Source organism: Brassica napus, chromosome A9 (assembly GCF_020379485.1).
Source record: "Brassica napus cultivar Da-Ae chromosome A9, Da-Ae, whole genome shotgun sequence".
In the NCBI taxonomy this organism is placed as follows: Eukaryota; Viridiplantae; Streptophyta; class Magnoliopsida; order Brassicales; family Brassicaceae; genus Brassica; species Brassica napus.
Window position 1 is genome coordinate 40,292,729 of NC_063442.1, and position 24,390 is coordinate 40,317,118.

Consider the following 24,390-nt stretch of genomic DNA (forward strand, 5'->3'; position numbering starts at 1 on the left):
AAAACCCCTTTTTCTTTTGGGGAAACCACGGCCAAACAATCACTGGACTAATCCAAAACATTGTGTACAAGAAGTAAAGTGTATTGCAAGAATTTGACTTCAATAGGCTTCTTCTTTTTTGGACAAACTTCAATAGGTTATATAAGTGACAGATAAAATATAATAATGTTTTAAAATTTAAGATGTGCAGTAGAGTGTCCTAGGGTCTTCTAAAAGGAGATTTAAAATTTAAACCTAAAAGCTTTACAAAAAGGATTTGACTGACAACTATTGTTTTATACAGCTTTACATAAACATTTGGCAAACGGTTCTTGGGCGCTTGATTCCAATTTTGAACCACCTATTTGAAGTATTCACATGTCCAACCCTAAGAGGTAGGAAACTCTCAAGTACGGTTCTCAAGGAAGGATCCGTGTAGAGAACATGCCATTCAACAAAGAGATTCTGAAATGACGGAGGCTTGGTTTGCTCAAGCCTCCGAGTATTGGAAACAGACTATAACGCCTACCACCTTAAACTGTGCTGTCAATCAAATCCTACATATACCCAAATTATCATGCTGAAATAGACAGAGCCGGGCCCTTCTAAGGATAGAGTGGTACCCAATTCACGACCACCTAAAAATGTGCTATCAATCATATACTCTAACCACCTAAAACTGTGCTAGCAATGAAACCCTAAATATACTCAAATCATCAATCATCAGTCTGAAATGGACCGAGCCAGTTAAAACAAGAATAATGATATAGTAGTACATCTTTTTGAACAAGAATAGTGGTACCCAACTCATGATAAACACAATAAAGATTACACATGCGCACACACGCAACAAGTTAAAACGCAACTATTATTAGTACGAAACACCATGTGAGCATTAAGACAAATGTTTGAAACATCCCCTTGGTGTTTTGTCTCAATCACTATTTGTTTTTAGAGAAACAAGTTTGATCTCAGTTCTTTTCAAACGCCAACTTTTGCTTTGCGTTTCCATTTTGAATAAACTATAGAAAGACGATTTGAAAAGTTTCGAGCATAAAGCATTTTCGTTAGTGTTTGGTTTTGCGTTTACAGTAAGATAGCCACAGCATGAGAACAGAGAATGGTATCAAGTTCAGAGCAGATACCAAACTTGATGCAAAAAATGAAATTGTTTTGAAGAACTCTCACCACAGAATCAAACACTTGCATTGTTTCCAATCAAGTGATGGAAACAAAAAAACCCGCTGCAACGGTCACGTTCAAGCTCTCCATAGCTAGCAATGATCTGAATCCTTCAACTTCCCCATCTTCAGACTCTGTAGCTGCTTCATCGTTAGGCATATTACCGCTAAACTAATTCAGTACATGATATTTCTACTAATGGCCTTAAAGCAGTTCCTTCATTCCCCAGAGTTCTCCAAGTACTGAGGGTGCGAGTAGCGCGGCTCCAACGCCAGACCCGTCATTCGAATGAATCACCTCCAGGCTCTCTGATGCTTCTTCTCCAAGCAAATCTTTCAATGAGCTCTCCATACACTCGCTGAACTGAGTGTAGTGCTCGAACAGTCCACCGTCCATGCCTCCATGGCAATCACAGATTCCCCATCTTTCGGCGTGTCTCTTACTATTTTCTTGAGGATTCTGTATATCCCTGCAGCAGATAGACGAGCTCCTCGGGTAGCGATGATGTTACAGAGACTGATCACAACTTTTCTCATCTTCAGAGAAGTCGTAGGGACCTGAAAGTTCATTAATTAAAAGAAACTTTACGTTGAGACTTCATTAATATATGTTTACTGTGAAATCCTTAATGCATATCTAAGATTCTGTCCTCTAATATGTCATTTAACTTGCTTCCGACAACCTTCAAATTCGGAGAAGTATAGCTGCGCATAGCAGACATGTTTGGGTCCTGCATACAGCCAAATTTGAAAGTTGCTTCGATCATCCTTAACTAAAACTACCAACAAAAAGGACAACGGAGTTGGGTGAGTAACATAATCTTGCTCAGTGAGCTGGGCCTCTAACCTAGTAACAAACTGATAATTTTTTTTATCTATTTTAAGATTATGTATAATGGGGGTGTTAAATAAAAGATTCAACAGTTGAATCCTTACAATGAGGATGTTAAAAAATGAAATTTGATTATGTGGATTAATTAGTGTTAAAAGATTCAACATGTTGAATAAGAAGAAAATGGGGACCACCGACGACACATGTCATTTTCTAAATTTTTTTGATATTTTGATATTCTCTTAGTTATTTAAAACTAATTAATTTCATTATAAATTAAATAATTTATTTTAATTTTTATACTAAAATTTATCTTTTTAAATTATCTATAAATAGAGATTAAGTTTATTTAATTTGAATATAGAAAAAAATAATTATTAATTAATAAAATAGAGTGTTGAATTTTATTCAACAAAACCATTGTAGTAGATAAAAGTTGAATGTATCTTGAATGATGATGGGTAAGAAAGAGAATATAACATTGAGTGTTAAAAGATGAAGTGGATGGTGTTGAATCTTGAAACCATTATATATAGTCTAAAGAGTATCATCTGAGAAATTTATATATACACATATATATATATATAAAAAAATCATTTTAAATTTACTATTTTATCCTCTATTCACATACAAAATATTAGAAAGATTTTCAAGATATTGTGTTGATCTGAATTGGTAATATCCACTATGCACCAGCTTGAATTAGATTTTTGTTATACGAAAATGTATGTTAGTGGAAATATTGATTAATTAAAAAATTTTGAACTAGCACAAGTAGCCATGGATATTTGGTTCGGTATTTTTGATTTTCCGTTCTAAAGGCTTAGGATTCGTTTGAGTTTTAGAAAATCTGGTTTGGTTTTGGTTTGATTTGGTTCATTTTATTATTCGATTTGGCAACAAAGTTGAGAACCGCCTAATATCTAAAGTAATTTTGGATCCCATTCAGTTCTGGATTTTGGATTAACTCGGGTTAAATCAGAAATTTTGGATTTTTGAGTTGTCTGATACAAATTTAGATAATTTTAAATATTTTGGATGAATAGTTTTGGCAATTCGTTTTTTTTTTTTTGGTATTTTTGTCTATATATAATATTTTAAATTTATTTGATTATTTTAAAATTAGATATAATTAAAATTTATAAGTATATAAACTATATTAGGATTCGATCGGTCCGGTTTGGTCTTGGTTTTCCGATCCTAGAGATATAAGATCTAGTGCGATAATTGCTATGATCTAAACCTGAACCAAACTTTGTTTTTCTATTCAGTCCATTTTAGTTTTTTTTAGTTCCAGATAAATGTCTCCAGACAAGTTAGGGTTTAATAAGATATAAATAAATCAAAACCGAAACCCTAGTTACATCAGTGTGCTCGGCAGGTAAGCGCAGACATGAATACGGCCAAGGATTTGATCATGAAAAAGAAGATACAAGAAGTGGTTAGTTCTACCGATTGGTCCAAACTTTCCCCTGATATTTTGCGAAAGATCTTCGAAACCTTGAACCCCCTTGATTCTCACCAATCAAAACTCGTTTGCTCAGATTGGTATTCCGTCTGGAAAACATGCGATAATCTGCCTCCATGTCCGCTTCAGATCATACACATAGGTGGTTCTCCGATCTTGTCCGAACAAAATGTCTACCGAACAGAACCAGACGGACAAGATTTACACAAGAACCCTCGCCGGATCATACACGAAGAAGGTGGTTCTTCTACCTGGTCGGAAAACACTCACTACCCAATAACACTCGCCGGAAAAAGACTAAAGAGGAGCTCTTGTATGGCTAGCTACGGGAGTTGGCTCCTGATGGTTGATCATCGTGACATCCATCTTTTGAACCTAATAACGTTTGAGAGGATCAATCTTCCAACAATGAATCTGCCAGCACTTGATACGAACAATAATTGGGAACGTGAATCCTTAAGCGGGAAAGAAGTGTCGAGAGACGATTTCCAATGGAAAAACGCAGCTGTTCTATGGATAGAAGACATGTCAGGTGATTATTTCGTTGCTTGGATATTCCGACAGACTTACTTGATCTCACACAAGAAAGGAGATGAGTCGTGGTCGAGTTTCAATATCCAAGGCAACGGTTCGGGTTTCATGGATGCGGCTTATAGGAACAGTAAGCTTTACGTGTTGACAGTTGATAAGCATATCAATATTTTCGACTTCTCTCTAGATTTACCTAGAAAGTGTAACCGTTGTAAGTACACTCCTTTTCGCTTTGATGAGAAACCGTGGGAAAGTGTTTGGAAGACGAGACTAGCTGTTAAGGAATCAGGAGAGGTTCTCATCGTCCTGAGCTTAAAAGAAGTGAAGAACGATCAAGAGAAGCTTTTGTTTTACGTATTTAAGATGAATCTTGAGAGTTGCAAGTGGGAGAGAGTGTACTCTATTGGAGACAACGAGATGTTGATTTTTGGTCAAGGTGTTACGGTAAAAGCACCGGTTAAAGATCGTTTTGGTCATGGAATCAAGAGTGGTTCAATAAATTTCGTTGAAGATGATGTTGGGCCAGATGATGATGATGATCATCATGGTTCGGTCTGCGGTGTCTTCGATCTTGCTACAAGTAGAATCGAATGGCCTAAGAAAACATGTTATTACATAAGCAGAACTCAGTGGTTTGTTCCTGGAGTTGCTTATTATTAGTCTTTTTGTTTAAGTAGTTTTTTTTCTTCAGTCTTGGTGAAGTAATTTTGTTTCTTTCAGACCTTTTTATTTATTCGTCTTTTTGTTTATGTAGTTTTTTCCTCAGTCTTGGTGATTCCCACCCACGTTACTATTTTGGGACAACATAGAGTTTTCCTTTAGTCTTTTGATTGCAAAAGTGCGGCTGTAGCGATGAATGACTAAATGTGTTAAAATGCAACGAAAGTGCCTTAGATGATAATAAACGGCATACAGACCAGTAGATTTGTTTATTTTGTCAAATGGTAGAAATAAAAGACCTTAAAATTAAAGTTGATAACTTGACATCCAACAGATTCAGCTTTTATTTTCATGAAACGAATAAAATAACTTTTTTTCTTACAAAGAGGACACGTGTTCTTGATCATTAGCCATTCCTTGATGCATCCGAAGTGAAAGTCATGCTCACATGGCCACATCCAAGTTTAGAAGCGTCATCATTGTACTTAAATTCGTACAGACATACCACAGATTTTTCTGATTGCCCCCAGCGTTTAAACCACCAGCGTAAACATCTCTCATCTGCTCATCAAAGTATAATAATACCTAACAAGAGTTATATATAATAAACGCAGAAAGAAAGAAAACATGTCCCTTAGTGCGGCTCCTCGGGTCAGAAAGAAAACGTGTGTTAGGGTGAACAACAACAAATAGCTGGACTTAACTCAGATTTAGGAAATAAACTATACTCTTTTTCTGTGGTTTTTATTTGTGCATCTAATTTATAAAGTTTTAATTTGATTAAGAAATTAAACAGATATGATTAAATGAATTGCTGTCTTCCGTAACATCTCATTTTCTTTTATAGTGCGGGATTTAATACGCATTCCAATGGACCATTAATACATGAAAAACGATAAAGCTCTTTTCGTTTCGTATGAATGCTAAGGATGGCGCATGCGATAAAGATTTAGAAAATGTGTTACGTATGATTGTATGAATGATAATGTGCCTTCCAAAGTCAAACTGAAGAAAAAAATACAGTCATAATTGGTGATGAAGAAAAAAAATCATCAGTGGGAAACTCAATTTGTGGACTCTTTTGCTTTACTTCATCGCTTTCAAATACGGTATTCATTAATTAGTTTTAGTTTATGTTTTTGGTTGTTAATTTCTAGATTTTGTTTTTAAAATTTTGGCTTTTGATTTTGGTGTAAATTTTGGGTTTTCCAAGAAAATATGGTTGTTTAATTTAGTTTTTGGTTTCATATGTAACTATTCTTTTATTCTTTTAAAACTGGGTTCTAAATAATCTTTTACTAGAAACTATTAAAATTAAAATTTAAAATCTTATTAAAAAGTAAAAATTTTAAAAGTCCTTACTACTATGAGTTATTATGTAGTTTAAAATTAAACTTAAAATGCTAAACAAATTGTTTTGTTGATTCTTAATAATTTGGAAGATTATTTTTTCTCTCGTTTAGTTTGTTTTCAGAAATATTAATATCTATGCAAAATTTTAAAATTGTATTAAACCAACGAAATAAAAAAGTCATGGCAATATTCCTATAAAACTGAAAAATTATAGATTTTGGTTTTTGTTTACAAATTGGTAGTTTTTCTAAGAACTAGTTTTACTTAAAATCTTGATCGGATAATTAAATAGTTTTTGAAAAGCAAAAAGAAAAAACCAGTATAAAACCAAAAACGATTCTCACAAATTGTTTTATATCATTTAAAAAGTATAGTTAATATATAATTTAACAAATATTCCTTAACAATTATAACAGTCAATTTTTATACATAATGTATGATATTTTAATATAAGCCACATGATTGGTTAACCAATTTTAAAAGACCAAGTGCGTTGATCTTGGGCTATGGGGTCAACAGAAGGCATATCCTTATCTATTGACAGTTAGGTTTGCAACAAGCTCTCCTAATATGAGCACTAGGTGGCCACCACCACGAACCTTTTCTGATGCGGTTCGACACATTTAAAGGATCATTTCACTCATTTTCATATAATCCCGTTGGCTTGTTGATTACTTGTACTATCGTCACATAGTCAGATGCAATAATCTATTTGAAATGCGCAAACACCACCGTAGACTTTTGCAGGAACCAAATGAGACACATACATTCGACAATAAAATGCTTTGGATAGTATTTTTGTAAATTCTTCTCTAGATGATGATCAATAAATTAAAAAAATTCATAAAACAAAAAAAAAAGCTTTCTTTGTTTGAAAATTGATCTTTTGATAATTTCAAGCGATCCACGTAACACAAATTTACGAAATTGCATTAAACATCTCTAACTCCACTCTAGTTTTACTTTAGAATAGAGTTTATAATAAAAATACTACAATCACACTCTACTTTTCATTTTATAAGAGAGTAAAAAGTGGCTCTACTCCATAGATAGATTAATCCATTTAATTTTTTGTTCATCATTCTATTTTCTACTATAAAATATAGTACCATTGTAGTAGAACTCAACTCTATTATAGAGTTACTATATTTTGAAAGAAAAATACAGTGAACCATTGGAAATAGTCTTACAACGCCACTTGAGATTTATATGGAAACAATATTTATCATTTTATATTTAGTCCAAATGTAATATAAACACTGATTCATCAATTTTAAATTATGTAAAGTTTAAATATAATCACCAAAATCTTTTTATTTAATTTTTTGCATAATTTAAACTCATGTGTTTTTAGTCACCTCAACTTTGATATTAAAAACACAGTTTGAGATACAAAACATGTATGAAGAAGATAAATTTTTGGAAGCAAAACCAGCAGAAACTGTGTTTCTCCATAAGGGTATTTCTAATCCACAATACTATTTTGTGTAAAAACCATACTATTTTAGTGTACTTTAACACAAAAAATGTTTTTAGTTATTTATGATAGTTATGCACCTTGACTGAGCACCGAATAAATGCTTTGTGGTTAAATAGAACATCATGTTTTTAATAATATATTACTCTTTCTGTTTTATCAAGATAGATTTTTTAGAAAAAAGTTTGTTTCACAAAGATATATTTTTGTGTTTTCTATGAAAAATTGTAAATTTCAAGAAAATTAATTAATTTTAATGAAATACTATTGGTTAAAAATTATTTAAAATTAAAAATTATAAAAATGATATATTTATTATGGTAGTTTAATGTATTTTCTTAATATGTGTGAAAATATTAAAAAGATTATATTTGTGAAACAGATGGAGTATTGTTTTCTGATTATTTAGTTGATGATAAAATTTAATGATTACAAACTTTACTTGCGGGGTTAATATTGTTATATAGTTAATCAAAAAAAAATTGAAAACAAAGTTAATTAATTCTTCTTTGATTTCTTAATTACTTTTTCACTATATTTTCAATTCTAAGTGCGTTATGACCAAACCTATTTCGATACACTAAACCATATCCACATCTATTTTCTAAGTTGACTTATACGTACAAAATAAATTTCTTTACCATCGATACTTCGCTTTATTTTTATTTAAAGACAGTGAGCTGGCGTCTTAAATATCCAACAAAAAATTTCATATGATCGTCTGTCCTCTAGCTAGATTCTAATACGTTTCTTTATCTTAATTAACAATTTTCCCGAACACTCTTTTGTTTTTATTTTGAGACATTAGTTGTGTGCTTGGGTAGGTACCCAGATATAAGAAACATACGATTGTTTGTCCATTAGCTACATTCAAATGTTTTTGTATCTATCTTAATATCTATTAACATTGTCTTCTTGTTTTACACCCAAAAAAAAAAACCATTGTCTTCTTGTGAATATGATTGATATCTGTGTGGATGACCTTTGTTTATTATTCTAAACTTTGACATCTGCTTTTGCGTTAGAACAAACTCCAAGTTGCACTGCATTTTATATTTTCGGCTTCAGCACAAGGACATATCTGATAAACTAATACTGTTATGTGAATTGAATAATATGAGATGCATGTATGCTGTAAGAAGTTAACAGATTTTGAATGACAAAGAAATTTCTCAAAAAAGAAAATTACAAAGAAAACTAAAAGACAGTAATGAAAAAAAAATGTGAAATAAAAATTTGAATTTTAATGAAATATTTCGTGAATCAGTTGGAAACATTATATATCCCGAAATACCAATATGTAAGAAAGGAAGCATTCATCTGGTAAGAGATATTAGGATAAAAAGTACGAACTCATCTCCTCGTCTTAAAACGGAGACCGGGACTTCTCTCTCTCCTCTTGGAGATGAGATGAAGCTTTCATCGGTGCTCTATTGAAGCTTTGTTTATCTTTCTTTGGGTTTGGTTCTGGGAAGCCTTGGATCTTCAGGCTTCGCCGGCTTAGTTTCCGGGAGAAGATGACTCCGTAAGCATTTTTTTCGCCGGCTCTGTTCCCGCATCGTACGATCCTCTCGTCGATGGCGGTTCTGTTTATGGGTTCTTGAGTGGTAACTCGGCTTGATTTCATGTTTTGATGGCTTGATGTGACGGATGAGATCTCGATTTGTTCGATTGATGCTCTCCGATGATCTGAAATCAAGGGATAATGGTGTATGAAGGTTGAGTGATGATTTTAATCGTTTGAATGGGGGCTTTGTTTCTGGATGAGGTCTTGATTTCTCGTCTCATGCTCTCCGGTGATAACATGCAAAGCTGATGAAGTGGTGAGTTTGGGTAAGCGCTTTCTCTCGGTGTGATCTGGTGAGGCGCTGTTCAGTTTCCGGCGAGGTCCGGTGAAACGCCGTCCAGTCTCCGGCGTGATTCTCCTTCTGACGCGTGTCGTGCTTCGCTGTTGAGGTTTTCGACACGTCTTTGTTCGGCGTGACATGTGTGTCGCGTCTCATGTTTGGGCCATTGTTGGGCCATTATGTTTAGTTTTTTGGTTTTATGTTTGTTACTGGACTTTGTCCTTTAATAATACTAGTGTTATTTCCCGTACTACGTACGGGCACTAATATGTAAAAAATATTTTTAGATATAATATGGAGAGTTTACAGGTAAACTAAATGTTATTTTTGAATATAAACCTAAGAAATTTTATTTTTGAGGTTTATCAGTGATAAACTTAAAACAAAATAAAAACTTTGGTTTATATTTACCATTTTTCAATATAGACGCAAGATAATTGTATCGAGTCAAAAAAAAGACGCTAGATAATTGTAAAATATTGAATTTTCTTTTTAAAAACCAGCAAATAAATTATTAGATATAAGAATTCAGAGAAAACATATATCTTGGAAAAACAGTAAAAATATTAACCTTATTTTCTAAATAATTGTGTCAGTATCACTTGTTATCTTTTATTTCTTCTCCATGTATATAAGAAAAGATAAGGAACAATATATAAGAAAAATAAAAATAGAATGTGTAGGTTATTTCTTAAGCAAACAAAAATAATATTCTATAAAATTGTAAAAGCATCTATAAACTAAGGATAATCATCCTGAGATTAGATATGAGAGTCTTTCTTTCTTGTCTTTCTTAAACCCCGATTTTTTGTCTTTCTAATAGCAAAACAAAAGAAGAAAAAGTTATAAATAGGTTGGAAGAGAGCTCAGTTCATGAAAAAAAAAATTGAGCATGGAGATTATAGACATTTTTAGTTTCACTAACCCGGACTATAACCTTCGTTTTTCCAACTTTGCATGGTAAGCCTATCAATCCACAACATGTTTATATTCCCTTTTTTTTTCTCTTTTCATTGAAAAAAATATCTTTAGAAGACTATTAATTCTTGTGCTACTGTTTGGCCAGAACTGTTTTGGTATGGATCTAGTAAGAATTGTAAATTTGGCAAGAAGAAATGAATTTAGATTTAGGACATCGTGAGTTAATTTTATCCAGTGAAAATGCACAGTTTCAAAAATAGTGGGATCATGGGTGTAGTGGGAGAAATATTAGCATTTTTTATTTTACATAGAAAAAAATCAGTTACTATACAAAACGGTTTTTTTGTCACGAAATACAAAACTGTTTTTCTTTTTAAGCATTTACAGTTTTTTTTTTTTTGGCATTTTTCTATATTTATTTTAATATTTTCCACATGTCAAAAATTTATTTGTTGAGTGACTTGTGCTTTAGTATATAAGGGATTACCAGATGGAAAAAAAAAAGATATTAGGATAAAAAGTTATTATATTATTATTTACCATTCGCTTTGAAAAAATATCCTTATTAAAAATGGATGACTCATCACTAGTCCTACTGGTGTGTCCCCTCCATGTGAGGCTGTAAAAGATGTTCATTTTTTAACATTTCACAAATCGTTTTCCCAAGTCAACACAATGTCTACATTTCACAGTCAGAAGCTTCTTAAGATTATTGTATTTAGTTTCATTAGTAAAGGATATGCTAATCTGTCTTCTTTTTTCTTTCTATCTATCTAATTGGTCACAACTCACAACAGTGTTTATATTAACGTCGGTCACAACAACAGTGGTTCACTTCTTCACATTTTTGGTGGTGTAAAAGCAAAAGCAACTGATACGAGTGATAACCATTATGATGGCAAAATAGGAGAGGTAATGGAAACACTATTACTACTTTAACATTATTTAGAAGATCATTATTGGTTAAAAATTATTTAGAGTAGTTTACAAATATAATATTAATATTTTAGATATAACTAAATAATGATAAGTGAATATAAACCAGTAGTAAAAAACTAATAGAATTTCTCAACAATTACACAAAAATTCTTAGTTGAAATCTACCTTCTATGTGATAAATTGACTGAAAATCATTTGTAAATACATATAAAAGTTGAGTGTGAAGATTTTAATTTATAATTTATAATTTGCATACAATTAAATCTTGAATAGTAATTTTGTAAATTGAAAACATCAAGACATTTAAACTTTTGTTTGTTTGGTTATTTGTTTTTAATTGATCATATCAAATTAAATTATTATTTTTTTGCTTTGGCTTTACTTTTAACCGAATATGAATTATAATACAAAAGGTTAACTTTCACTAAAAACGACAATCTGAACTAACCAATAACTAAGTTAAATAAATCTTTATTTTTCTTTGATTATATTTGGCGTAATTTTAGTATTACTGTTAGCACAAAAAGAAGAGAGATTAATAGATTCTATTACTACTGCCACCATATAGTCCATCACATTTTTTGTTGGCTCAAAAATATTTTACGTCACTATTACAAAATATATTCGACTATAACCATTAAACTAGGCAAGTATCATCAGTAATATGTGTATATATATATATATATTTTTTTTTTCATTTTACCTTTTCACATTATTTTAAATTTAGTTGAATTTTAATATCATAAAATGATTATATAAAATTTTAATTTATATATATAGAGAGATTTATTTAAAATATGTTTTGAAATTTTAAATATATTTTTCTTATTAAAATTTATGTAGTGTTAGAGTAAAAATATCATATAAACTTGTTCTATTCCATTTAAAACATGAATCCCTTCTATTATATATATATATATTATGGTATACAGAAGAATGCACATAATTTTATATATTTATCTAATTTTATAAATTATATAAATAAATGATACCTGTTGCTGTTAAAAAAAAAGATACCTGAGAAAAAAAATTAAATACGTAATCACTTAGTATAATATAATATTGTATGATTTACGCTATTTTATTATAGGTAGTATAGTACACCGTCAAAACTCAAAACACATATTATAATTTAACTAAAATGATCTAAAAGTAAACTATATCTTATTAAGTTTTAAATCATAATAAAACGTAATATATTTGACCCTAAAAAAAACATTGTATAGTTTTTATAATAAAGTGAAATCTAAAATACAATGCAAACAAAAAAATGTATGTTGCTTAGAAAGCGCGGATTTATTTTTTAAATTTAATAATTTTTAATATAAATTTTTATATAAGATAGTTTATAAGTTTGGCCATATTATTCGGAACCGAATAATCAACCCGTACCAAATTGAAAAATAAAACCAAACTTGAACCAAAATTTATAAATAACCGAACATATTATATATCTCTAGAACCAATATAAATAGATACCTAAACTTTTAAAATACAAATTATGTACCTATAAATATTAATTATTATGTAATTTCTAAATAACCAAATATCTTAAATATACTATTTTTTTTTTTTGAAACTCTTGCTTTTTTTTTTGAAACTCTTAAATATACTATTTATAAGCTGAATTATCCAATAAAAACTAATTACTCAAACATTTTTTTCAAATATTAAAAAAATATCTTAATAAGTCTTCAACATTTTTTCATATGCGTAGACTCGTTAAAAAGAAAGAAACGCAGAGAGAGAAAGTAGATCTCAGATTGGTTTCGGCGTACGTGCCGTCGCCGGAACCCGTCGTCTTTCAGTTTAAACTGTCCGGTCTTTGTCTTCTCCCCATCGTCTCCGGCGTCCGCCTTGTCTGAGCTCTGGCGAAACACCACCCGTGGTGTCTCTGTTCTTGGAGTGAAGACGCGGTTGCTTCGAGGCTAAGGCGTGGTGAAGAAAATTGTAGTTTGGGTTTTGATTCCGGGAGATGGAGGCTTCCACAGCTCCGTCGCCGCCGGCCCTTGTTTCCGGGTGGTGGAAGTTTCTTCAGCTTCGCCGTTTCGGCTCTAGTTTCCGGGGGGTGAGGGCTACAACAGCTTTGCGTCGCCGGCTTTAAGTATTTCGTGGCGGTTCCTTGTGTTTGGGTTTCGAATTTGGTGTGGTTGGTTCTTGTTTGTCTCTAGTGGTGGAGCGTTGGCCTAGTCGGATGAGATTTCGAAGAAGCGATGAAGCTCTCCGACGGGTAGACAGGTTTGAAGAACAGAGATGGTTTCGGCGGAGGCTCTGCGGTTTCTGAGCTCCGACGAAATGATGGTGAGGTGATGTGGTTCCGGCGGTGAGTCGTGGCGGGGACGGTCAAGTCGAGGCGGAGGCGACGCGTGTCTTTCTGATGGTATAGATGCTTCCACGTGTCCACCATCCAGCCTCCTCGACGCGTGACTCGGCCGACGTCGCTCGGTTTTTAATGTTTGGGCTGACGGCCCGATTAATGGGTTCGTTTGTTTGCCTTCTGGTTTATGGGTCTATTGCCTTTTGGTTTGGTTGCTGGGCTTTGGGCTTTGTAATTTGGGCTTGGCCCGTTTTCTTAATTTAAAAAGTCTATTGAGTTAAAAAAAAAAAGTCTTCAACATTCAGTCTAATTTTCCACTAAAAGAAACCAAAACACCAATAAGTGGTATCCACAGTTAAATCAGTAAATGCACTCACCATATATAATATAGTTTTAATTTAATAAAAATTCATTATTTAAAATCCATTAAAATCTAAAACCCATATTAACTCGTGAATCTATACCAGATGACATGGTAAAAATCTAAAATAACATGATAATATTTTTCAAAATTTGATTAAATTTCTCATATAAATTTTACTAAGATATAAAATTGAATAAACTACATTGTTTTTTATGTTATACATTCTAGTTTATAGTTTTTATAATGACTATATTAAGATTAAATTTTGAGTTTTAGAAATAAAATTATTATTAAGCTGAGTATAGTTGAGTTACCTATAAATGTTAAAAATAATTAATATACTTTATTTAAACATAAAAAACATTCTAAAAATACTATAATTTCCTGAGAAAATATTTATACAAAACCCTTTCTCCTAATAAACCCAGTTGTAAAAGATTTTCATCACAAAAATAACTTAGGAAGGTTTTCAAAGAAAAAGCTATAATTTTGACATATAATTAAGCTTGTTGTTGTACTGTGAAGTATTTCTCTAATCGTAATTGGAAGTTAATATATTTTAACTGTCGAATGCTATCATGTTTTTAACTTTCTGTTAACCATACTTGCATCATGTTTTTATGTTAGTTTGGGTCATAAAACATTTAATATGAAAAGTATGGTATTATTCATACTTTAATTACCAATAAATCCAAATGTTTTTATAGTAACTGCTTTTGTTAAAGAAAAATGATCGTGGGTTGTATAATTTATTAAACCAGTTATAAAATAATCTGTTTTTTTAAATAGGTTTAGTGGCACAAAAGTAATATTCCAAGGAAAAATATGGGTAAAATATATCAATGATTCTGAATTAATAACATTGATTTATAAATATTTGGTGTATTATAGTAAGTTGAGTATTAAATAAAAGCATTGATTATTTTATAGTTAGAAAAATATAAGATAATTGATTAGTGTATAGTTAGAGAAATATAGGGTGAGACCAAAAATAGTTAAGTATAGTGAATAGGTCCAACAACCTTTCATAAGTAGATTTTTGAGGACTCCTTCCCTTTTAATAGTATAGATAGTAATATGGTGTATTAGTTTCTTATTTTTCGTCTAAAACCTAGGCAATTGTTGGTTACAATATTACAATAGCTATGTTTTTTTAACTTTTGTCCTAATATTAAGGTTATTGAGCAAATTCACTCTATTGCAAACCACAAAGCTAATTTTTTTCGTCATACGTACGTCATAAGCTAAGCACGTTTAGTAAAATCATTTGAGCCATATATAGCACGAGGTCTTCGACGAAGAGTTGAAAACAAAACAGTAACTCAAACGCAAAACTCCATAAAAACCTCTGCCCCCACACAAGCCTTATACTCACACACTCATCATTAATCAATGCTTCAACTACACTCCTCTCTGTAAGAAACCTCGACACAACTTCATTCTCTTTCCAAGTTTCAACATTCCCCAGAAACCAAAGACAGACACTTTTTAATCAGGCTTGATCAGTCTCAAAGAACGATGAGTACTAAGAAGAAAGGCAACAACTTTAAGCTTCTGACTTTGTTTCTTTTTCTCGGTACATGCGTTGGAGACTACGGCATTGGAGTAGGAATCGGCGAAGGTGGAGTTTGGGTCGGCGGCGGCGGCGGCGGGAGCCCTAATTCCGATCCTGGCTCATCTCCAAAGCAACAGACGAATCCAGCTTACAGTGCACTCCAATCCTGGAAAACCGCCATTACAGAGGACCCATCCGGTGTTCTCAAGACATGGGTTGGTGAAGATGTCTGCTCTTACAAAGGAATCTTCTGCTCAGGCTCGTCCATAACCGCCATAGATCTGAACAAAGCGAATCTCAAAGGCACCATCGTCAAAGACCTCTCTCTCCTCTCGGATTTAACCATCCTCCACCTCAACAGCAACAGATTCTCCGGCCAACTCCCAGATTCTCTCAGAGCCTTGTCTTCTCTCCAAGAGCTCGATCTCAGCAACAACAGATTCTCAGGCTCTTTCCCTCAAGTCGTACTCTACATCCCCAACCTCGTCTACCTCGATCTCCGGTTCAACGGCTTCACCGGTTCGATTCCCGAGAGTCTCTTCAGCAAACAGCTAGACGCGATTCTCCTCAACAACAACGGGTTCACCGGAGAAATCCCCGGGAATCTCGGATCCTCGTCCGCCTCGCTTGTTAATCTCGCCAACAACAAGTTATCCGGCGAGATTCCGACGAGTTTCGGCATTTCCGGTTCGAAATTAAAGGAGGTTCTGGTTTTGAATAACCAGTTAACCGGTTGTATACCGGAATCGGTTGGATTGTTTTCCGACATTGAAGTGTTGGACGTTAGTTTCAATTCGTTGATGGGTCACGTCCCCGACACGATCTCTTGCCTGTCGGAGATCGAAGTGTTGAACCTCGGACACAACAAATTCTCCGGCGATCTTCCTGATTTGGTCTGCTCTTTGAGGAATCTGTTGAATCTCACCGTCGCTTACAACTTCTTCTCCGGGTTTAGCTCCGAGTGTTCGAGAATCAGCTTCGGGTTTGACTTCGTTGGGAATTGTATTCCCGGGAAGGGCTATCAGCGGCCGCAGCCGGACTGCTCGGTGATTCCTGGCGGCTCGTTGAGTTGCCTCAGGATTCCGGCGCAGCCGCTGACGTGCGCTGCGATCTTGGGACTGAAGGCGACTTCGTCGTCTCCATGAAAATATAAAAAGTTCGAAGCTTTTTGTTTCTCTGTTGTTGTTTGCAAGATTTGTTATGCTCTTTGTGACTATTATTATGATAGAAAATGCCAAAAATGGTTTTATCAGTTAATTGTTAATCAGGTGATTTAGTTTTTTGTTAGTATGATTGATTATCTATTATCAGTTAACTTATTTCTGATTCTCTATTTTGTTTTCTTCTAATCGGATCTTTCTGACAGGAATTAGAACAAACAAAAAAAGTATTGCTAAGGACCATTTTTGTAAAACCTTAAAAGATATACAAATCTCCTGTAAAACTACAAATACATAGATATATATCAAAATATGTCTGAAAAAACGATATACCTGAAATATAAAAAAATATCTATCCTATACTAAAAAGGATATATGAGGAGTAGAGAGGTGTCCACGTCCTCATTTTAAATCAACCAATGAAAAGAGTTTTTTTTGACATGTCAGCACCGGATTTGGTATGTTGGGCTTCGATTTTTTTTAAACAGAATGTTAATGCCAATGGCCGAGTAAACCCATTTTCGTTGCTGTTCGCCTTCTTCGTCTAGCTTTTCCCAAGATCTAAGAATAGAGATTGGACGTTTTCTTTCTCATTTCTCCAAAGCCTAATTTGCTAGATCGATCCATTGCTCCCTTCAGGAAACGAAAACCAGTCTGCATCTACATGGACGGCTGCTTCGACAAGATACACTACGGCCACTGCAACGCGCTCCGACAGGCGTGCTCTCGGCGACGAATTGGTCGTCGGCGTTGTCAGCGACGAGGAGATCATAGCTAACAAGGGACCTCCCGTTACGCCTCTTCACGAGAGGTGATGATGATCTCTTTTGTTGTGTATCCAAAATAGCTTTATTCTTTTGTTCTGATTTGTGTCGTTGGTTGTGTGTGTTTTAGGATGATAATGGTGAAGGCTGTTAAGTGGGTGGATGAGGTTATTCCCGATGCTCCTTACGCAATCACAGAGGAGTTCATGAAGAGATTGTTTGATGAGTATCGGATTGATGAGATTCTTTCTTTCTGGGTTTTCTTGGGATCGATAGATAGAAGAAGATCCTTATATGGTTTTGGTTAGAAACACAACAAAATGTCGTGAAGCATCATCACCATAGAGGAGTAGAGCTGTCGGCGGCTTCAAAGAGTTTTGTCTCAAAGAAATGGACTTTCTTACTCTGCATCGGTTTCTTCTGCGCGGGAACTCTCTTCTACGACAGGTAATAAACAGAACAATGCTCTGTAGATTAGCTAAGACAACTATACAACTCCTCTTTTTTCAAATATTCCGGTAAAAATTGCAACTTTATCTTTAAAAAAATGTAGAAGACTTTATAGTACATAACCTGACCTGCATTTTATCTCACAGAACCAAATATCAACCATTGCGTGACATTTTCTTGTGGAATGCAAACATATGATCCCTAATTAAAGTGTGTGTTTTGTGGTAGAATGTGGCCAGAGCCTGAAGCCAATGTTGCATCAAGGGAAGCAGCTTCAGATGAACGGCTGCTCTTATTGTCAGAGGACTGTGATTCATCAAAAGTAAGTCTTCTAACTTTAGGTAGAACTTGATAAGTGTCATGAATCTTTAGAAGGACATTCTTAATTCCGTATTTTTCTTCATTATAAGACAAGCCTTGGAGAAGTGTACAAGAGTCCTGATGCAACTCAGTAAGTGATAAAAAAAGACCTGATATGAAACTTCACTTACTTCTTTTTGATTTAGCATTGAGCTTGAATAAGTGTGTTACACAGAACGCTAGACAAAACAATCTCGGCTCTGGAAATGGAACTAGCGGCTGCGAGAGCCGCGCAAGAATCCATCACGAACGGTTCACCAGTCTCTGACGAGTTCAACCTCCCTGAAACTGTCACCAAAAGAAAGTATCTGATGGTTTTTGGGATCAACACTGCGTTTAACAGCAGAAAGCGCAGGGATTCGGTTCGTACTACTTGGATGCCTCCCGGTAATGTTTATCTAATCCCTCAGGTATCATCCTCAAGTATATTGTTTGGAACTGAGACTGAACGTAAGCCTTATTATATTAGGTGAGGAGAGAAAGAAGCTAGAGGAAGAGAAAGGGATCGTGATGCGTTTTGTAATAGGCCATAGGTAAAAACATGGAGACTCCTTGAGGTTGATCGTGATCGTGATGCACATATCATTTATCTGCGAGGTTGATTCATGTAAATATAATATTAGTGTTTTCTCGTGTGCAGTGCTACTCCTGGTGGGATTCTTGATAGAGCGATTCAGGCTGAAGAACATAAACATGGAGACTCCTTGAGGCTGGTAAGAGTTGTGGATAGGTTTCATCATGCCTTTCTGTTTTCTAAAATTCTTATGTAATGTTTTTGAGCACAAAGGATCACGTTGAAGGTTATCTAGAGCTGTCAGCAAAGACTAAATCTTACTTCACCACTGCTTTCGCGTTGTGGGACGCATACTTCTACGTGAAAGTCGACGATGATGTTCATGTAAACATAGGTGAGAGAGAGAATCAAATCCTCTTTTACTTTTATCTGAAATTGTTATGTCTCTTCTCATCTCAACTTCTGTTTACGGATGTTTCTGCAGACACGCTGGGAGCAGAGATTGCAAGATACCGTACGAAGCCTCGAGTATACATTGGTTGCATGAAGTCTGGACCCGTTCTTGCTCAGAAGTAAGAGCTCTTCACCTTACCAAAAGACTGCTTCAATCTCATTACACAATGTTTGTTTGTCTCATGTTCATTTGTTTATGAAGAGGAGTGAGGTATCATGAACCGGAGTACTAAAAATTTGGAGAAGAGGGGAACAAGTACTTCCGCCACGCCACTGGTCAGCTCTACGCGATCTCCAGGGAGTTAGCGTCTTACATATCTATAAACAAGTGAGTTCTTTCCCCAAAAAAAAAACCTAAGCTGCTTTGTGCTTAATACGCTCTCATACGTTTGACTGTGTGGATACAGAAACGTACTTCACAAGTATGTGAATGAGGATGTGTCTTTTGGATCATGGTTTCTTGGATTGGATGTGGAGCATGTAGATGACCGTAGGCTTTGTTGTGGTACTACAGGTAAAAAGAAAAATTCAAGTGGCCTTTTATCTATTTTTCAAGTATGGAGGTTTGATCGATGAGAAAGTGCAGATTGTGAGTGGAAGGCGCAGGCGGGGAATGTGTGTTGCGTCGTTTGATTGGAGCTGCAGTGGGATTTGTAGATCAGCTGATTGGATGAAGGATGTTCATCGGAGGTGTGGAGAAGGTCCAAACGCTCTCATGAAACAAGATAACAGAAGATACACATTGAGAGAAGAAGAGTATAGAGTAGACGAATCAGCTCAACACTGTAGTCTGTAGTAGTATAGACACACACACACCTATTAGGTGGTAATAGGTACAGAAGATGGTGGCAAAAGAAAAAAGAATCTACATATTTTACTTGAGTACGTAACTAGGAGAAGCTTTCATATGGGTATGGGAGTTTGAATTGATCAGTCAAAGTATACGTGGTCATATACGGTCGTGTTATATAGTGATTTTGGTTACGAATATATAACAATCATCCTTCCTTCCAAGTGCTGAGTGGCTGAAACAGAGTGGGGTTACATATCTGTAGTGTCCATAAGATGACAATTGGATAGGAAACTTGGGACATGTAATGGTCTTTGAGATATTCAAGAATAATAAGCACTAGGATAAGACCCGCGCCTTGCGCGGGATTAAGTTATTATTTTTATTATATTTTGGAAAATGAAACAATAGTTTGGCTTCATTTGGATTAATCCGGATATCGGATTGGTTTCGGTTCGGTCCGGTTTTTTTCGGTATTTGGTTAGTAAAATATAACTACTATTCTAAATCCATATTTACTTTGACTTTAGTTTTTCACATACTTTTGAAAGATTTCAACTGGACGACTAAATTGATCAGCCAATCTTGTTGCTTTAAATCATTAGTGTTTATATATATATATTATTTAGTTTGAATATTCATTAAATAAAAATTCATATGCGTTATATTTTATGATCATTTGTAACTTATTATAACAAAAAAATAATCTATTGATCACAAAATTTTCAGAGTGGGAATATTCAAATTTCTAATAATATATAGACGTTTTGAAAAATTCAAATATAACATATAAGAAAAAATATAAAAGTTTTTATTATATATTTAATGTGATTTTTTAATATCTTTCAATAATATAAAATTAAAAAAAAAGAACTAAGATACCAAAATTGTTATCAAATATTTATCATTCATAATAATTAATTTTCATATATACGTTAATCATATTAGGTAATTTCGTAGCTTCTAATTAAGGAAAGTGCAAAAAAAATTTTGGTAGATTATTTATCAATTCGATAGTTAGTTTAATAAAAAATATAATGTAAGTCAAGATGGACCAACCTATTTTTCTAAGAATAGTATATTTTATATAGTCATTTATTAAACGAGAATTTATAATCATACAGTTCTATGATCATTCATATCATTTTATAACTGAATATTTAAATCATCGATAACAAAATTTTCAATGTGAAATCTTTAATAAGTTTATAATTTATAAATGTTTTTGAAAATTCATTGAAAGTTTTAATATTAAAATATTTATGTAATCTTATGGTATATATTATAATCTATATATATATATAAATATATATGTTTTATTATTAAATGATATTTTTTACTCATATGGTTTTAAAATAATGTGTATCTTCTTATAATATTAAATAAAAATTCATTTTAATACAATTTTATGATCATTTGTAACTTATTATGACAAAAAAAATAATCTATTGATCACAAAATTTTCAGAGTGGGGATCTTCAAATTTCTAATAATTTATAGACGTTTTGAAAAATTCAAAATATAACATATAAAAAAAATTATAAATGTTTTTATTATATATTTAATGTGATTTTTAAATATATTTTAATAATATAAAATTAAAAAAAGAACTAAGATACAAAAATAGTTATCAAATATTTATTATTCATTATAATTAATTTTCACATATACGTTAATCATATTAGGTAATTTCGTAGCTTTTATTTAAGGAAAGTGCAAAACATTTTTTGGTACGTTATTTATCAATTCGATAGTTAGTTTAATAAAAGTGTAATATAAGTTAAGATGGACCAACCTATTTTTCTAGTAATAGTATATTTTATATAATTATTTATTAAATAAGAATTTATAATCATACGGTTCTATGATCGTTCATATCGTTTTATAACAAAATATTTAAATCATCGATAACAAAATTTTCAATCTGAAATTTTTAATAAGTTTATAATTTATAAATGTTCTTGAAAATTCATTGAAAGTTTTAATATTAAAATATTTATGTAATCTTATGGTATATAGTGTTTAATATATATATATATATATATATATATATATATATATATATATATATATATATATATATTTATTTTATTATTAAATGATATTTTTTACTCATATGGTTTTAAAATCATGTGTATCTTCTTATAATAAAAATGTTAAACCATTGATCATTAATTTTTAACATAATAATTTTAATAGTTTTAGTCATTTATTGTCATTTTTAAAAATTCAAAATATAACATATACGAAAAAATCTAAATTTTATTTTTATAGCTAATTTGATTGTTTAATTTATTTTAATAATATAAAATTAAACAAAAAATGATAGAGGAGATATACATTGTTATCAAATCTTTATTATTAAACTCATTAATTGTCATATATATATTAGTCATTTATGGTAATTCCGTAGGTTTTCTTTAAGGAAAGAAAATATCATATCATATCATTATATCATATAGTTTGACCAACTTATGTATCTAACAACATATAAAAATCGAATGTGGACCTACTTATTTTTCAATTGAATGTAATTGACTACCTAATTGAGTGCCACCTATGCATTGGGACCTCTTTTAATTAATACAAAATTGAGGTTACATCTTTTCAAATGTTCCTCAATTAATATATAAGGGATAAATGCATTAATTAATTTACAAAGTTGTGATACGAATGTGTGATTGATTTAATAGTTTTTTTGGCGCTTTGCTAATGTTTTTCTGGTTTTATTATTGAGCTAAAGAAATAAAAACCAATACGCAGAAAATGAATATCATGCTAATAGGTGATAAAAAACGATTAGTTTATTCTAATAAATTTATAACAAGAGACAAGTGTAACTATGAAAAACTCTATACTCACAAAGTAGGTGTAGGAACCGACCAATGTCTAAGGTACAATCTTGAAATTTATAGAGATTGCAAATATTTGTGAAATCAACTGCGAAGCTGTTGTAAGCTATACAAATCAAACAAACAACGATAGACGAAACCAATGTTTTTAAAACCGGACCGGATACCTACTCGGTAAAGCTACTGGTTAAGTGGTCGGGCCGGTTCAACCGGTCGAACCGGGTTTTCTATTTAAAAATAAATAAATCTAAATAATCATATATTTACACTATATAGACCTAAAATGTAGTTCTACATACAATATATTTTATGTTCTCTTTTATTAATTAGATAGTAAACAATAACCATAAGTTTAGTTATATATACAAGTGTATACTATATCAACTAAAATTGATTAAAAAAAATGAATGACCGTTTAAATTACATATTTATTTATTTTTACAACTAAAAGTCTTAAATTATATGAATATAGAAAAATGAGAATAAAATATAAGGGTCAAAAAGAGATTTTTTAAAAACAATTCTTAAAAAAAAAGAATCAATTAGAAAACTAATAAAATAGTAAATATTAAACATTAATTATGAAATATTATATTTTAATAACAATTGAAAGTACATTAATTATATGTTGATTTCTATTGAACCGGGTTTCGAATTAAACCGAGTCACCGGTTTTTAGCCGGTTTCACCGGTTTTTCTCAAATCCGGGGTTTAAACCGAATCAGACTCGGCTTCTTTAACGAGTCACGGTCGGAACGGTTCGACCGGCCAGTCTGGTCCGGTTTTCAAAACCTTGGACAAAACACATTGTGACATAAAGAAAAAAAATAGTCAAAGAAGAGAAGAAATCCATCTACAATTCTCACTCTGTCAAATCCACCAAATCCATGTCTTACCTTCTCGCATGATCATGATTATTGCATCGTCTCCTAGCGGCACCGATTATAACTAAGATTATGTATTGCTATGTTAATAGACAACTACATGTAAATCATTATAAATAAAAATTAAAAAAAACACAAAAAAACAATTAAAAACAAAAAAAAAAGTTCTTTCTATGTGGGCTCTTTTAACATATCCAGTTTTATGGAAAACAAATTATTTCTTTGTATACAAAAAACAAATAGGAGTTTTCTGCTATGCGAAGAAAGATTTTATAAAATATAATATTAGTTTATTTTAAAGAAAAAATTATTTTACATTTTGATATTATTATTTTTATATTTTAACTACATCTGTTTGAAAAAGAAACATAAATATAATTTTTACTATTTTGTTTATATTGATAGTTTAACTATTTCACTTTATATTATTTTTTAAAAAATTAGTAGAGTTAACATTATTTTTTTTACATAAAATGATATTATACATTATTTAATGTTTATTTATTTTAAATGTATCTTATTCCTTAATTATGTTTTATTTAAATATATAAATTTTAATAAATTTTACATTTTTGTTTTCTTTAGTTAAAATATGTTAAACTGGTAAAAAATCAGTATGTTAATTAATCTAATAAACCGATAAACTTAAATAAAAATTGAATCAATTAACTATTAACAATTTTTTATTTGATTCATATTGCTTTAGTTTTGCATTATCAATGTACACTTACAGTTAACT

The 24,390-nt window shown here is 32.1% G+C and overlaps 2 protein-coding genes and 1 pseudogene across 2 annotated transcripts; all 3 read left to right on the top strand.

Annotated features, from left to right (window-relative positions):
* Positions 1-3,164: 3,164 nt before the first annotated feature.
* Positions 3,165-6,619, top strand: LOC106436070 (putative F-box protein At2g04810). The gene has a single exon (XM_013877030.3). The coding sequence runs from the start codon at positions 3,386-3,388 to the stop codon at positions 4,649-4,651; it is 1,266 nt and encodes a 421-aa protein (XP_013732484.2). The 5' UTR covers positions 3,165-3,385; the 3' UTR covers positions 4,652-6,619.
* An 8,475-nt stretch (positions 6,620-15,094) lies between these two features.
* Positions 15,095-16,681, top strand: LOC106436050 (leucine-rich repeat extensin-like protein 6). Its single transcript, XM_048741587.1, has one exon. It carries the CDS (start codon positions 15,388-15,390, stop codon positions 16,567-16,569), a length of 1,182 nt encoding a protein of 393 aa, XP_048597544.1. The 5' UTR covers positions 15,095-15,387; the 3' UTR covers positions 16,570-16,681.
* A 410-nt stretch (positions 16,682-17,091) lies between these two features.
* Positions 17,092-20,139, top strand: LOC125575687 (annotated as a pseudogene).
* The last annotated feature ends 4,251 nt before the right edge of the window (positions 20,140-24,390 follow it).

What these genes read in the sequence shown, in the direction of transcription:
- LOC106436070 (XM_013877030.3), top strand. Translation starts at nt 3,386, where the DNA reads ATGAATACGGCCAAGGATTTGATCATGAAAAAGAAGATACAAGAAGTG.
- LOC106436050 (XM_048741587.1), top strand. Translation starts at nt 15,388, where the DNA reads ATGAGTACTAAGAAGAAAGGCAACAACTTTAAGCTTCTGACTTTGTTT.